We start from the raw sequence: 12,924 nt of genomic DNA on the forward strand, positions 1-12,924 counted from the left end.
AGCACGGTGGCTAGGTAAAACTCCCTAGAAAGGCCGGAACCTAGGAAGAAACCTAGAGATGAACCAGGCTATGGGGGGCGGCCAGTCTTCTTCTGGCAGTGCCGAAGAGGAAGATAATATGTTGGCCATGTATTGATAGAAAATCACTGTAGAAAAATAGATGAAAAAATAAGTAATTTCTGTATTGCCACAAGAGGTCTTAGAAAGGGTCAGATATTAAACGGAGGAAAGATTAACACCAAATTGAAGTTGAGCTAACAAGAATATGTTGGTGTGCCTCATTACATGACAATTGGAAATCTCTGGTGCAGTAAAAACTCCTTTCCCAATCTGAGGCAGCAGCAGTTATCTGAGCTAGACTTTGGCAAATGTAATTGCTTTTGCTCAGGGGATGGATTATCTTCACACACACTTGTTATCGAAAGTTTGAATCTATGACACAAGACAGGAAAGACCTGGGTCCCGGACCTGTGGTATGCAATACTGGTGTCCAGGGCATCCTTGGTGAATTGACATTTTCATTCTAAGTTCCCCATGTAGAGCTAGCAGAGCAGAAAACATATGAGTACTTTTAGATAAGTGGCAAAACTTTTTAGATTTTACTGTAAAGCCAATGGACTTAATCAAAAATGTATGGTTTACATTTAGCTTTACTTTCACCTTTTCAGACAAAACTTGGAGATATTTTCATCTCATCAAATCTTTATTTGAGGATTTAAAGGATTCCTAATTTACTGTAAATGTTGCTGCATATCTAACTGCAAAATGTGGGATAGTAGCCTACTTGCAGTGTTACTAAACCATTTCAGTGAAATAGATCATGCAAATTACTAATGAGAGTTGTAATTGAGTACTGACAGAGTAAAATGGTTTGATTCACTTTTGTATACAGTAGATGAAAAGGTGGTATTTAATCAGACACTTGGTCAGGTCTTCAGGACAACACAACTGATTGAATCATCATCCGTTCTTCACGCAAACTATTTCAAGGAACTCATTTGTGAGGCACCTGCAGCTTTTCTCTGAACGAGTTCATCTCTCTTGAAAGGGAAAAACACAAAGAAGCATTTATGAGTTATGTCAGGCAAAATTATCATAAAAACACTACATACAGAAATGGTCAAGCATGATTTTAATTTTACCTTTATTTAACTAGGCAAGTCAGTTAAGAACAAATTCTTATTTTCAAGGACTGCCTAGGAACATAATTCATTTTATTGTTACAAAGTGGGATTAAAATCGATTAAAAAAAAATATATATATATATTTTGTCAATCTACATAAAATACTCTAATGTGAGTGGAAGTGGATTTGTTTTTAAAGGATAGAAATTAAATAACTAAAAGTATTCAGCCTCTTGAGTCAATACATGTTAGAAACACCTTTGACAGCGATTACAGCTGTGAGTCTTCTTGGGTCTTTTAGAGCTTTACACATCTGAATTGTGCAATATTAGCCCATTTATTATTTTCATAATTCTTCAAGCTCTGTCAAGACGTTAGGGATCACGGCTGCACAGCAACTTTCAAGTCTTGCCATAGATTTTCAAGCAGATTTAAGTTAAAACTGTAACTTGGCCAGTCAGGAACATTCGCTGTCTTGGTAAGCAGCTCGTTTATATTTGGCCATGTGTTGTAGGTTATTGTCCTGCTGAAAGGATAATTTATCTCCCAGTGTCTGGTGTAAAACAGACTGAAGCCGGTTTTCCTCTAGGATTTTGTCAGTGCATAGCTCCATCCCATTTATTTTTATCCTGAAAAACTCCCCAGTATTTGCCGATGTCAAGCATACCCATATAATGACACAGCCACCACCATGCTTGAAAATAAGGAGGCAGTTACTCAGTGATGTGTTGGATTTGCTCCAAACATAAGGCTTTGCATTTAGGCCAAAAAGTATATTCCTTTGCCATGTTTTTTTGCAGTATTACTTTAGTGCCTTGTTGTACACAAGATGCATGTATTTTGTATATTTTTTATGATTGTATCTGTCATTTAAGTCATTATTGTAGAGTCACTACAATGTTGTTGATCCATCCACAATTCTCCCATCACACCCACCCTGTAACAGTTTTAAAATCACCAATGGTGTCATGGTAACATCCCTGAGCAGTTTCATTCCTGTCATGCAGCTCAGTTAAGGACTGAAACATTGTGTCTGGGTGGTTTAATACATAATCCACAGCCTAATTATTAACTTGACCATGCTTAAAGAGATATTCAATGTCTGATTTGTTATTGTTACCCATCTATCAATCACTGCCCTTCTTTATGAGGCTTTCCAAAAGCTCTCTGGTCTTTGTAGTTGAATCTGTGCTTGAAATGCAATACTTGACTGAGGGACCTTACAGATGTTGTATGTATGGGGGACAAAGGAAGGGTTAGTCATTTTAAAAAATCATGTCAACCCCTATTATTTAACACATTGAGTCCATGTAAGTTATTATGTGACTACCTCTGAACTAATTTAGGTTTGCCTGAACAAAGGGGCTGAATAATTACGCAATTACTATATTTTAACTATCAAATTTGTATTAATCTTTAAAAAATGTTAGAATTTTTCTTCCACTTTGACATTGGAGTATTTTGAGTAGATTGTTGACAATCAAATACATTTTAATCCCACTTTGTAACAAAATAAAATGTGAAGAAATCCAAGGGGTATGAAAAATGTTGTACGGCACTGTATCACGTATGGCCCTTTAACTTCGAATGCATTTGCATCGAATTCCTCAAATGCTGTGTATATAGTTTCATAGTACAATAAGTGATATATCAAATGAGAGGTCAGATACACCCTGAGGACAAGGCCTATGCAGCAATAGGAGTGTTCGTGTGAAAAGAGGAGCCGCTCATCCTCTCCCTTACAATTGGGTTTAGCGGATCAAATATATCTCCAGTTATGCAATGTGTCCTTCATACTGGTGTTTGAAGGGAGGAAATGTCACATTCCTGTAGTTAATGACTTACCCTGTTGAGAAGGAACTTTTTGTTGTTGTCTTGGATATAACAGTCGTACTCCTGTGTCGATGCGAGTTTGCTGCGGGCTCCAACAGATTGCTTACCTATACAGTCGGGCGGTGCGTGCCTGCAAAAGTGGAAATGGTGAATAATGGATGAAGAAGGGTGCACCTACATTCACTCAACACTCCACAAGCCTGCTGTGATGCTATCACTTTCACATTGGAAATGTGCACAGCGTGCAGGTAAAGTGATTCTGACTGGCTGAAAAATAAAATACATTATATAAAGTGTGGGTTACCACATGTGGGGCCTACCATGGGTTTTGATATCTGTGGGTGACTCTGTCCTCAAGGGCTGAGCGGAATTCAGCTCTCTGTAGGAACAATATGGTCTGAGTCACTTTGAAAGTTGATTGTTATAACATTTTAATGAATAGAAAAATTGTCTCAATTAAAGTGGCTTGTCTTAATACCGATGTAATGCCAGCATCAGAATGAATAGGGTCATGACTCTGACAACCTTGAGAATCGTGGTTTGAGTATTGTTGTCTTCTGACAACATTCTGAGCACTGTGGCCATTGTGACATTTGTTGAGAATCCTGATTACAGTTGTGAGCATTGTGACAGGTGAGCACAGTGCTTGACTTGGACGAAATAGGTGCCGGGTACCAGTACTGTTTACATTTATAGATGCAGGAGCTCCACAAAACTTTTGAGCTAATATTCTATAAGAGGAACAGGAGCTCAAGCAGTAGAAGATGTGAGGTGCCGGTACACAGCTCCGGTGAGCTCCTGGCCAAGTCAAACACTTGATGAGCATTATGACTACAGTATTCTCTTATGACATCATTCTGGCCATTGTGACAGGTGAGTATAATAACCATATAATTATTAATTAGAATACTAGAATGGGTTTTACCTTTTTATGATGGCCCAAAGGTCAGCCATGTTGGTCAGGGAGTTGGTCAACCATGGTTTGCCAGTGCTGTGATAAGATAGTGAAGAATGTTTCTGCACTGTTTTGTGTTAGCCAGCTAGCCAGCCAGTTTTAGAGGAATGATCCCATTAATTTTTCAAATGAACTGCCAATATGCCAACATTCCATTCAAACACTAGAGTTAATCCACAGCCATACACTGGCTCAAAGCAGTTGATGATAGGATTTAGACAAGTTGTAAATCCAACAAGTACTGATATTGTATCATATAATAGCACTCACAGCATTCCAAGAAAACAAAATCTGTAACATTTATGGACTGTTTACATATATTTTAGAGGCTATTTATACAGAATTGGTATATAACCCGTATAAACTGTATTTATAATAATATGAAAATATTTTAGGTTGACTATAATTCCATTAAACAATTTCTGATACATCACATGCCTTACTTTATATTTCCTGCATAAGTAAAAGCAGGAAATGCATCACCTATGCCTCTACTGCCATTCATTCCAATTTAGACTGGTTTTGGATTTCTCCCTGACCAAGATGGCTGACATTTTCACCCCATTATGGAACTTTGAGGGCTTATGAAATAAAATATATGATGTAGCTAATCTACTAAATGTTCATCAAGGTCGCCTAACTCCCTCCTTTATTAATCGAATTAACATCCAGCTCACAGGATTCATTTGGGCCCCACCTTAATTTGCATATTGCTGAGCAGAGTCCTACTGTTCAACAGCTGGTGATATTCCATGCCCCATCCCACCCCTCCAATGCAGTACTGTTTGGGCATGGGGGGTGGGGCGCAGGGAGCAGGCCGGCACAGGTAATTCAAATCGCTTGTACCCTCAGGTGACAAAGGGCCAACGCCAATGTAGTGGGGAAAGTCCATCAATCTTGCCTTGTAGTCTCCAATTCCATCTGGACCTTATTAGAATCAACATAATGAAATGTGAGAACTATTCAGGAAATAGTGAGCAACACAGCAACACCTTCTACTCTAAAGGTTTATGCTATCCAGAAATCTTGGGACGTCCAAACCCTAACTCTTACCTAACTATTACCCTAACCTTAACCATTTTAATTGTGAACTTCCATGGGGTGACATCAGAGTTGGTATGTCCAAAGGATCCCGTTTAGACTTTTCCCTAGTCTAAAGTAGTGCACTAAGGAACAGGGTGGTAGGGTGGTAGGGTGGTTCCATTTTACAGAAAGTGCATTTGCCAATGAAGAGGCTGCGTCAAGTATCTCTCATCCACTCACCCCCACTGTTTCTTGTCCTGACCTATCTACATGTCATTAAAATCACAAAATATCAATATTTATAATGACAAACCCCTAATGTATAACTTCCAAAATAGGCCTAATTATATACATCATGAATAAAATGGAACATACTGTAGGCTACACACAATAGCCTATGTAATAAGAGGTGATTGTTGTGTAACCTATTTCTACCCTTGTAACATTCTACATCAAACCCAATAATTATGTGACACATACCTGTAAAAAGCATCCTTTGACCATAGGCTTGGGGGAGCCTTACTTGTACCACTGTGCTACTCTCCATTGGAACTGTTATTTTTGGACTAGATACCAGCAGCCGAGTACACCGTTACAGCAGCATGCCCGAGAGCGATAATGTGAGGGCGCTAGTCATGGGGTCAGTGGGCTGTTGCCATGCGACTAACGGTTGTCACGGTGTCAGTGTTTGAATGCATTAGTGCCGCGTTCGCGTATTAGTCGGAACTAGGAAACTCGGAAATGTCCGACTTGCTAACTCCACCTGCCGTATTTAACGAACCAGCAAGTTGGACATTTCCGAGTTTCCTAGTTCCGAGTAGTATTTGAACGCGACATTACTAGTTAACTCGGTTGTGTCATAATTACCTCCTTATCAGTGTCCAATTTTACAAAATGTAATTGTACCATGTCCACCAATTTTTCTGGAAACCTTGAACAGCACTGGGACATGTCAAAGATAACACGTGGTTGGAATATAGTAGAAATAAATCTAATATAATTAAATGGAATCGAACATAAGTTTTTCCCATTTCCTATTTCTACACTTGACATTTTCCTCCATAGATCAAAGCAGAATGAAATTCCAGTCAAATAGAGCTTCAATAAATAGGCTCCCCAAACAATTAATTGTAACGATTAATTATTCCAAAATGTACATTTGAGTAGCCTATTTGCTCTTTGAATAGCCTATCTGTATGTGTTATTCCAGTTTCTGTCATTGGATGGCGACAAATGATAGCTTTGTAGGCCACAATACATTGTCCTCCGGCTCCATTTTTGTAAATGGACTCGCCCATGAGCCTCCCCTTGTGTCAGTCACCATGGTGGCAGACAGCAAAAAGCTGTGGCGGCGGACCCATCGTCACTTTTAAACCCATCATAATGATTTTTTAAAGGTTGCCTTTGTACATATAGCCTATACATTTATTATAAAAAATGGACAACCGGTTATTGTCAGGATAGATTAGTAGTTTGCTATTTTATTTGAAGGCGGATACATTGAATTGTGGCAAAATCAAGAATGCTGAAGATACATATATTTGCTTATAGCGTCGGCTTAGATAAAGGAACCGTTTTTCCATAATACAACTGTATAGCGACACGTCTACTGGGATTTGGATTCAGGATTCTTCGAGCCGCACCTTAACAGCAAGTTTTTTTTTGTTGGGATCGGTGGCAGCCTTTTGATATCGGTTTGGGGACAGAAGAAACCCCTAGGCTCACATTGTGGCCTGGCCATTGTGGCCTGGGACTGATACATTTCCGATCTTTAGACCACTGGAGTTCTCTTATTAGTGGATAACAGACTCCGGCTGTGGCTTGGTCTGTGAATATCCAGCCCGCGAATATTTGCACATTGTCAACAATACAAGCAATTTAATTATTTGAAACTCGTCTTCAAAACAATGGCGTCTTATGTCGATAACAGCTTTCGTCAAGCTGTGATGATGAATCCGGCAGAAAGAACGCAACAGGTCAGTATAATTATTTGATATACCTTAGAATACTAATCTCGACATGTTGTGAAACCACTCGGTTACTATGACAGTGTTCTATCATTTCCCGCAGCCACTCCTTCGCTACATTGTTACATTATTTCTGTGTGTTGCCATTCTGCTACAGTGTTACGTATCCTGTCTACATCCCGCTAAAGCTCTATCAAGGAAGATAATCTCGAGGTACTTAACATAACAGGACTTGATAGTAACCCAGCCACTTATGTCACGAACATATTCAAACCTGGCACATTCCAGCAAATGTTTCCTGTTTTCCAAACGGCTATGTAAACATTCATAGGCTACATCGTTTCGCAAACAGTCAAATAATTTACCAATTTGCTAGATGTATTTATTTTTTTAAGCAAGAAAGAAAAAACATAAACCTACACGAATGCTGTAGGCGTAAACCAAGTCTAAACAACCCTTGAATGTGCGTTAAGCATATTGAGCTTGCATGGACATTTTATACAATAGTGTGTGTGTTGATTTAATAGACCATGATCAACTCTCAGATGTACACTTTAGGCCTCTCCTAGAACTGATTTGAACATTCTGGATTCCTAATCTGTAGCCTCTTGCAGTCTATATCAGGTATTGGCCTGTATTGCCTTGTTTAACATAATGTAGCCTAGCCCTTGATCACGACTCTTAGATCCCATTACTTTACACATAAGAGTCAATGGGCAAAGGCGTCTTCTGTACAGGGGAGTTTTGTTATTAAGAACCCCGACGCTCAGTCAGAACTTTAACACACATCGGTTGTGGTATGGTTTTGGAAGCATAAGGATCATATCTTTCATATTAGCAAAAAAAAAGGTTAAATTGATAGACACTTTTTTTTATAGGGTTATTGTTCTCACACGGCCACATTTTCACGTCACAGCGCTTGTTTACGGAAGACAAGCGGCAACCACCTGCATTAATTGGCTATCTAGCATGCTCCGAACACCTGTGTGTAAGCCTAACTCAGGAAGTGTAGTTTCGTTGGATGGCGGCACCCGTAGCTGTATGAATCTGCTACAGTAAGTGGATCTTTCCCGCTGATGAAAGATAGAGCCATATGTTCCTAAAGCCGTATTGCAAGCGATGACTATTAATGTTTCTAAACGTTTAAACACAGCGCCGGGATTTCAATTCAATTTCTGCAGTTGAAATGTGTATAATCTTGGGAAATCATAGTAGTCACAACCACAGTTGGGTCAACTGCTACTGTCCTCCCGTCCACTGGCATACTGTTATGTTCAGCTGATAACTGTTTTCTTTCTGTCATCTGGGGGTCAAGTCTTGGCTCTCTCTCTCTCGGCTCTTACTGACATCTACCTATGAGACCACTCTCTTTCCATTTACTGTAACCAGCGTACTCATCCACTGAGCACCAAACGACACTAGACGTGCATGGACGTTGAAAAGTAGTTGACATTTGGTCAGTCCGCCCTGGCCTTGATTTCAACATCCACAGATGTCCTTTTTTGGTCCGGTTCGGACCAGCCTTCATTTCAACGTCCACAGACATCTGGACAAGCCTTCATTTCACCCAAAAAGTGATGTCTCTGACAAGTTTGGACAACACAGTACAGTAGGGCACGCTAAAGAAAAGTAGAGTTCAGTGCAGAAAACGTTAGAGGGGGAAAGGGAATACCTAGTCAGATTTCACGACTGAATGCATTCAACCGAAATGTTTAACGCATTTAACCCAACCTCTCTGATTTAGAGAGGTGGATGTCGATTAAGGCAGCCCCCAGCACGTCCTTGGCGCGTAGAGCACAGTTGAGTAAACTACAATGCACTGAACGATCCTCTACTGTATTGTACTGAACGATACTCTACTGTATTGTACTGAAATCTACTGTACTGAACTATGCTCTACTTGACTATACTATTGTTGCACGGTATACTGAAACGTCAATACTTTTTCTATCCAAGAACAAAATTGTTCGGTACCAAAAACTTTATTCGTTCACTTAATTGGTCTCTCTGTCACGTCTCTCCATCAGCCATCTATTGCCTCAGCGAACACTGTGTGAATAGGTCTCCGACGAGCCGCACCCGTCTTGTCTCGTGAAGGACGTCATTACTGGTTAGAGACAGTGCTGCACGTTTATAAAAGAAGCTACTTCTATGCAAATGTTGATCAGTACAATAAAAGTCCCACATGGAAGGGAAACAGATTGTTTAGTCATCTGTAGCCCCATGAAAGCAACCAAAACAAGCTCAATCAATCAATGCACGCCCACAGTTCTATTGAATATGCATTCACCTGTGTTGTGAATAGACCTAGGCTACATCTTGATTCACCCAGTTTATCATTAGAGATTTACCATTCAAAGAAATGATTACCATTATGTTATGTAGTTAGATTGGTAAAAACAAAGTCAAATTGATTGTACAATTTTTTTTATATCCATAATTATGCATTTCTTTCTAGTACAGGTCAGGGATCCATGATGAAACTCATTTGCCACAATTTTGTTACCAGATGTAAATCCACTTTACTTACTGTAGTTCAATAACCAAAATATATTTTTTCAAACTCAAGATGTCATAGCTGACACCCCATTCTTTCTGCAGACATTTTTGAATCTTAATTCATAGCAGATATTCTTTATGGTCACATAAAAAACAGAGTGAGATTTTTCTGAAATTCTGTTATCAAACTTTGAATCTGCACAGTTCTTCCAGTAAATGTGTTTTCATAGTTTGTGTAAATTGTTAAAAGTAGTCATTGTGCATGGAGCTGTATGGTTTGTTCAACTTTGAAATCAATGGTTTTTGTTTTGCATACATTTTTATGTGAAAAATCTGAATCGGCACAATTGCGTTACTGTGGAAGTGCCCCCACACAATAGTTTATTGCAAGTATTCGCTTCGTATTTCCAGTACATTTAAACCATTAGGCAATGGGCCTTGCGGTTTGATGGCAGCAAGGGATACGCACAACAATAGCCCAGAGAATCGATAGACCACCAATTAAAATAGTGGGCAAGCTGTTGCTGGCACAGTGACACAGCCACATGTTGATGTATCTGTCTATCTTACATTGAAGAAACAATTAAATGGCTGTCAAGTGTTGTCATCGATGACTCGTTAACCGTGTGCTAGTATGCCAACACATTTCATGCATGTTGTATTAAACCTCATAGTGGTGCATACCATTATGACATGAGTAAAGAAGTGTTTGAAAAATGTGGACTAACCACAGTCACCAGACAAGTTATCCAGAATATTTTGAATTATAACTGGACAAGCCCCCCTTGCACTTTTTGTTTTGGAATTGTAACTTGTCACTCATTCAAATGTTAAGCTAGTAGTGTCCCCCATTAGCAACTGACCGTGTTTGTCCTATTGGAGATGGCATGGCCTCTTGGGATTAACACCGTGTTCGGACTGGTGTGGATTTTGCAATTTTAAAGCGCTAATCGTGACCTGGCATGCATGGTGGTAGCCTACTGAGACACAGTGAGATTTTCCATGGAACTGTTGCCGTTGCTTGCCTAGGTTGCTGGCCTAGGTCAGTACTTTGTGGAGACAGTATTACACAAACCACCATATATATATATATATATATATATATATATATATATATATATATATATATATATATATATATATATATATATATATATATATATATATATATATATATATATATATACACACACACAGACACGGTATGATTGTTTGACAATGCATTATGTTGTTTGGGCTCCTACAATATTTTTATTGTGGAAACGGAGGAAAGATGGAAGCTATAATTAGAAACACACAGGCTACTTTTTCGCCTAAGATGCAGGAGCCATTCAAGAAGGGACAATGAGTCAAAGGCTTGTCTGCTCCTTGTAATTGTTTAGGCAGCGGCAAAACGGCAAAGGCCATGAACAGTCAGCAAGACCTCTGGCTGACAGTGAATCATATCATATAGCTCAAACGTCAGAGCTCAGACTGTGACCTTGTGTGCTGGACTGAGCAAGGGATTAGCATAGGAGTCAAGCAGTGGCTAGGCATATCCAAGTGACAAGGCAGTGCGAAGAAGAAGGTGGAGACACGGAGCCCGGGAGGGCCAGAGAGAGGGTGGAAACTTGTTTCTCTCTCCAGTGACGGCATCCTGAGTTGAGAAGCGTCAGGATGCTTTTGAACCGGGCCAGCAGGAAGGAAGGGCTGATTGCAAAAGAGAGGAGAGAACATTTTTGAAATGACTGTTTTTATGATGCTTGTTTGTTTATGATGCTTGTTTGTGGTTTCTGGTTTGTGACCTCTGTCCTATTTTGATCACCCATTCAGAACAGAAGCATGTGAGACGGGCTTGATTGAGAAATAAAACGGATTGAGAATAACTTTTGTCTCATCCTTTTGTTAGCTTGGCAGTTAGCTTCTGGGTAAATCCATTAAATTTAAAAAAATTATTTTGTTTAACCTTTTATTTGACTAGGCAAGAACTCAATCAGTTTTTGACAGCATCCCTTTTGATTTAAATAACACTTTCCATACATGTTTGCCCATGGACGAAGTGGTCAGAAAGTGATTTGTTGGACCTGAATGCCAAAACATTCAGGAGATAAAGGTACTCAAAGTTGACCCATTTTGCATACCCCACCATACCATGAAACATCCATGTTTTCATCACTGGAAAACATAAACAGTTGAGTTTGTCATTTAGAAGCTTATAGTGTTGTCAAACTATTTTATTATATATATTTTTTAAAGTCCTCTGAAACATGACTTGCCAAGCCGTGCTTCTTAACACCTGCTAGCTGGGACTCCAGGTCACGGCCGTTTGTGACACAGCCTGGGATCGAACCCCAGGCTCTAGTGATGCAGTGCCTTAGATCGCTGCACCACTCGGGAGGCCTATATTTTAACTTCTAATTACTACCACAAAGATGTCCACCGTTGAATGTCAATTTAAATGGTCATGTCTATTCTATGATAAATATTTCAATAGGTTCCCTATGGAGGATTGAGAGTATAATTTAAAACAGATATTCCCATTCAAGTCAACATCTTATATGTGGACCTCCAACCATCTTCGTGGTATCATTTTGAAAGTAGAAATGTATATCTTATTCTTATTTTTGCACGTTTTATCAGCACTTCTCCAATGCGAGACCATGGAACTGTAAGGTTCTATGAGTGATAGATAGATAGATATAGATAGACATATGAAGAACCATCTAAAGATCTATTTAGTTAGATTTCTTAAATGTTGTAAGTGGCTTATGGTAGAGATGTAATATTAAATTATCTGGCAACAGCTCTGGTGGACATTCCTGCAGTCAGCATGCCAATTGCACGCTCCCTCAACTTGAGACATCTGTGGCATTAGGTTGTGATAAAACTGTACATTTTGGAGTTGCCTTTTATTTTCCCCAGCACAAGGTGAACCTGTGTAATGAACATGCTGTTTAATCATCTTCTTGATATGCCACACCTGTCACGTGGAAAGATTATCTTGGCAATGGAAAAATGCTCACTAACAGATGTAAACTAATTTGTGCACAGCATTTGAGAGAAATAAGCGTTTTGTGCGAATGGAACATGTCTGGAATCTTTTATTTCAGCTCAAACATGGGACCAACATTTTACACGTTACGTTTATATTTTTGTTCAGTATATTTGATGTGTTCTGAATATCTTGGTTAAATAGTGTTATTCTATCATTTATGTATTCCCATAGCTATAGTTAAACTGAACATGCCTAATTCAGGACCTTGTAGTTTGCCCATAGAAAATATAGCATTGACTATTTGCTAATAGGCTAAATGCTTCAAACTCAGAGTCCATAAACACAAAAGCAGCTTTTCTTGGCATTGCTCCGGTAACCCTGTGGAATTTAGGTGATGTCACGTGTTATTTTTGTATTGAAAGTGGAGGCTGAGCTCTGGCTAAAATGGTTACACACATTGCGGTTATAATTACGTATTCGTCACATTTTAAATACAGAGGATACATATTTCTATGGAAAAAGGTGGAGAAAAGCACTAAATGCACCAAT

At 39.2% G+C, this 12,924-nt stretch overlaps 2 protein-coding genes across 15 annotated transcripts in view; one reads left to right on the forward strand and one right to left on the reverse strand.

Annotated features, from left to right (window-relative positions):
* Positions 1-684: 684 nt before the first annotated feature.
* Positions 685-12,924, reverse strand: part of LOC129827978 (uncharacterized protein C4orf45) — a 34,151-nt gene continuing 21,911 nt past the window's right edge. Inside the window, exons 1-5 of one of the 2 annotated variants that reach the window (XM_055889323.1) lie at positions 5,416-5,716; positions 4,610-4,839; positions 3,278-3,336; positions 2,970-3,087; positions 685-1,040 (exon numbers count right to left, since the gene is read on the reverse strand). In XM_055889323.1, the coding sequence (XP_055745298.1) occupies positions 981-1,040; positions 2,970-3,087; positions 3,278-3,336; positions 4,610-4,839; positions 5,416-5,482 (534 nt within the window). In that variant the 5' untranslated portion in view covers positions 5,483-5,716 and the 3' untranslated portion in view covers positions 685-980. Of the gene's footprint in view, positions 1,041-2,969; positions 3,088-3,277; positions 3,337-4,609; positions 4,840-5,415; positions 5,717-12,924 lie in introns of those variants that run through there. The other variant, XM_055889324.1, reaches the window with a different exon arrangement.
* Positions 6,199-12,924, forward strand: part of rapgef2b (Rap guanine nucleotide exchange factor 2b) — a 130,296-nt gene continuing 123,570 nt past the window's right edge. For 4 of the 13 annotated variants that reach the window (XM_055889305.1, XM_055889314.1, XM_055889310.1 and 1 more), the window contains exon 1: positions 6,200-6,911. In XM_055889305.1, coding sequence (XP_055745280.1) covers positions 6,843-6,911 — 69 coding nt within the window. In that variant the 5' untranslated portion in view covers positions 6,200-6,842. Of the gene's footprint in view, positions 6,912-12,924 lie in introns of all 13 variants that reach the window. The other 9 variants (XM_055889315.1, XM_055889309.1, XM_055889307.1 and 6 more) reach the window with 4 other exon arrangements.

The sequence above is a fragment of the Salvelinus fontinalis genome, chromosome 29 (genome assembly GCF_029448725.1).
Source record: "Salvelinus fontinalis isolate EN_2023a chromosome 29, ASM2944872v1, whole genome shotgun sequence".
NCBI classification, from domain to species: Eukaryota; Metazoa; Chordata; class Actinopteri; order Salmoniformes; family Salmonidae; genus Salvelinus; species Salvelinus fontinalis.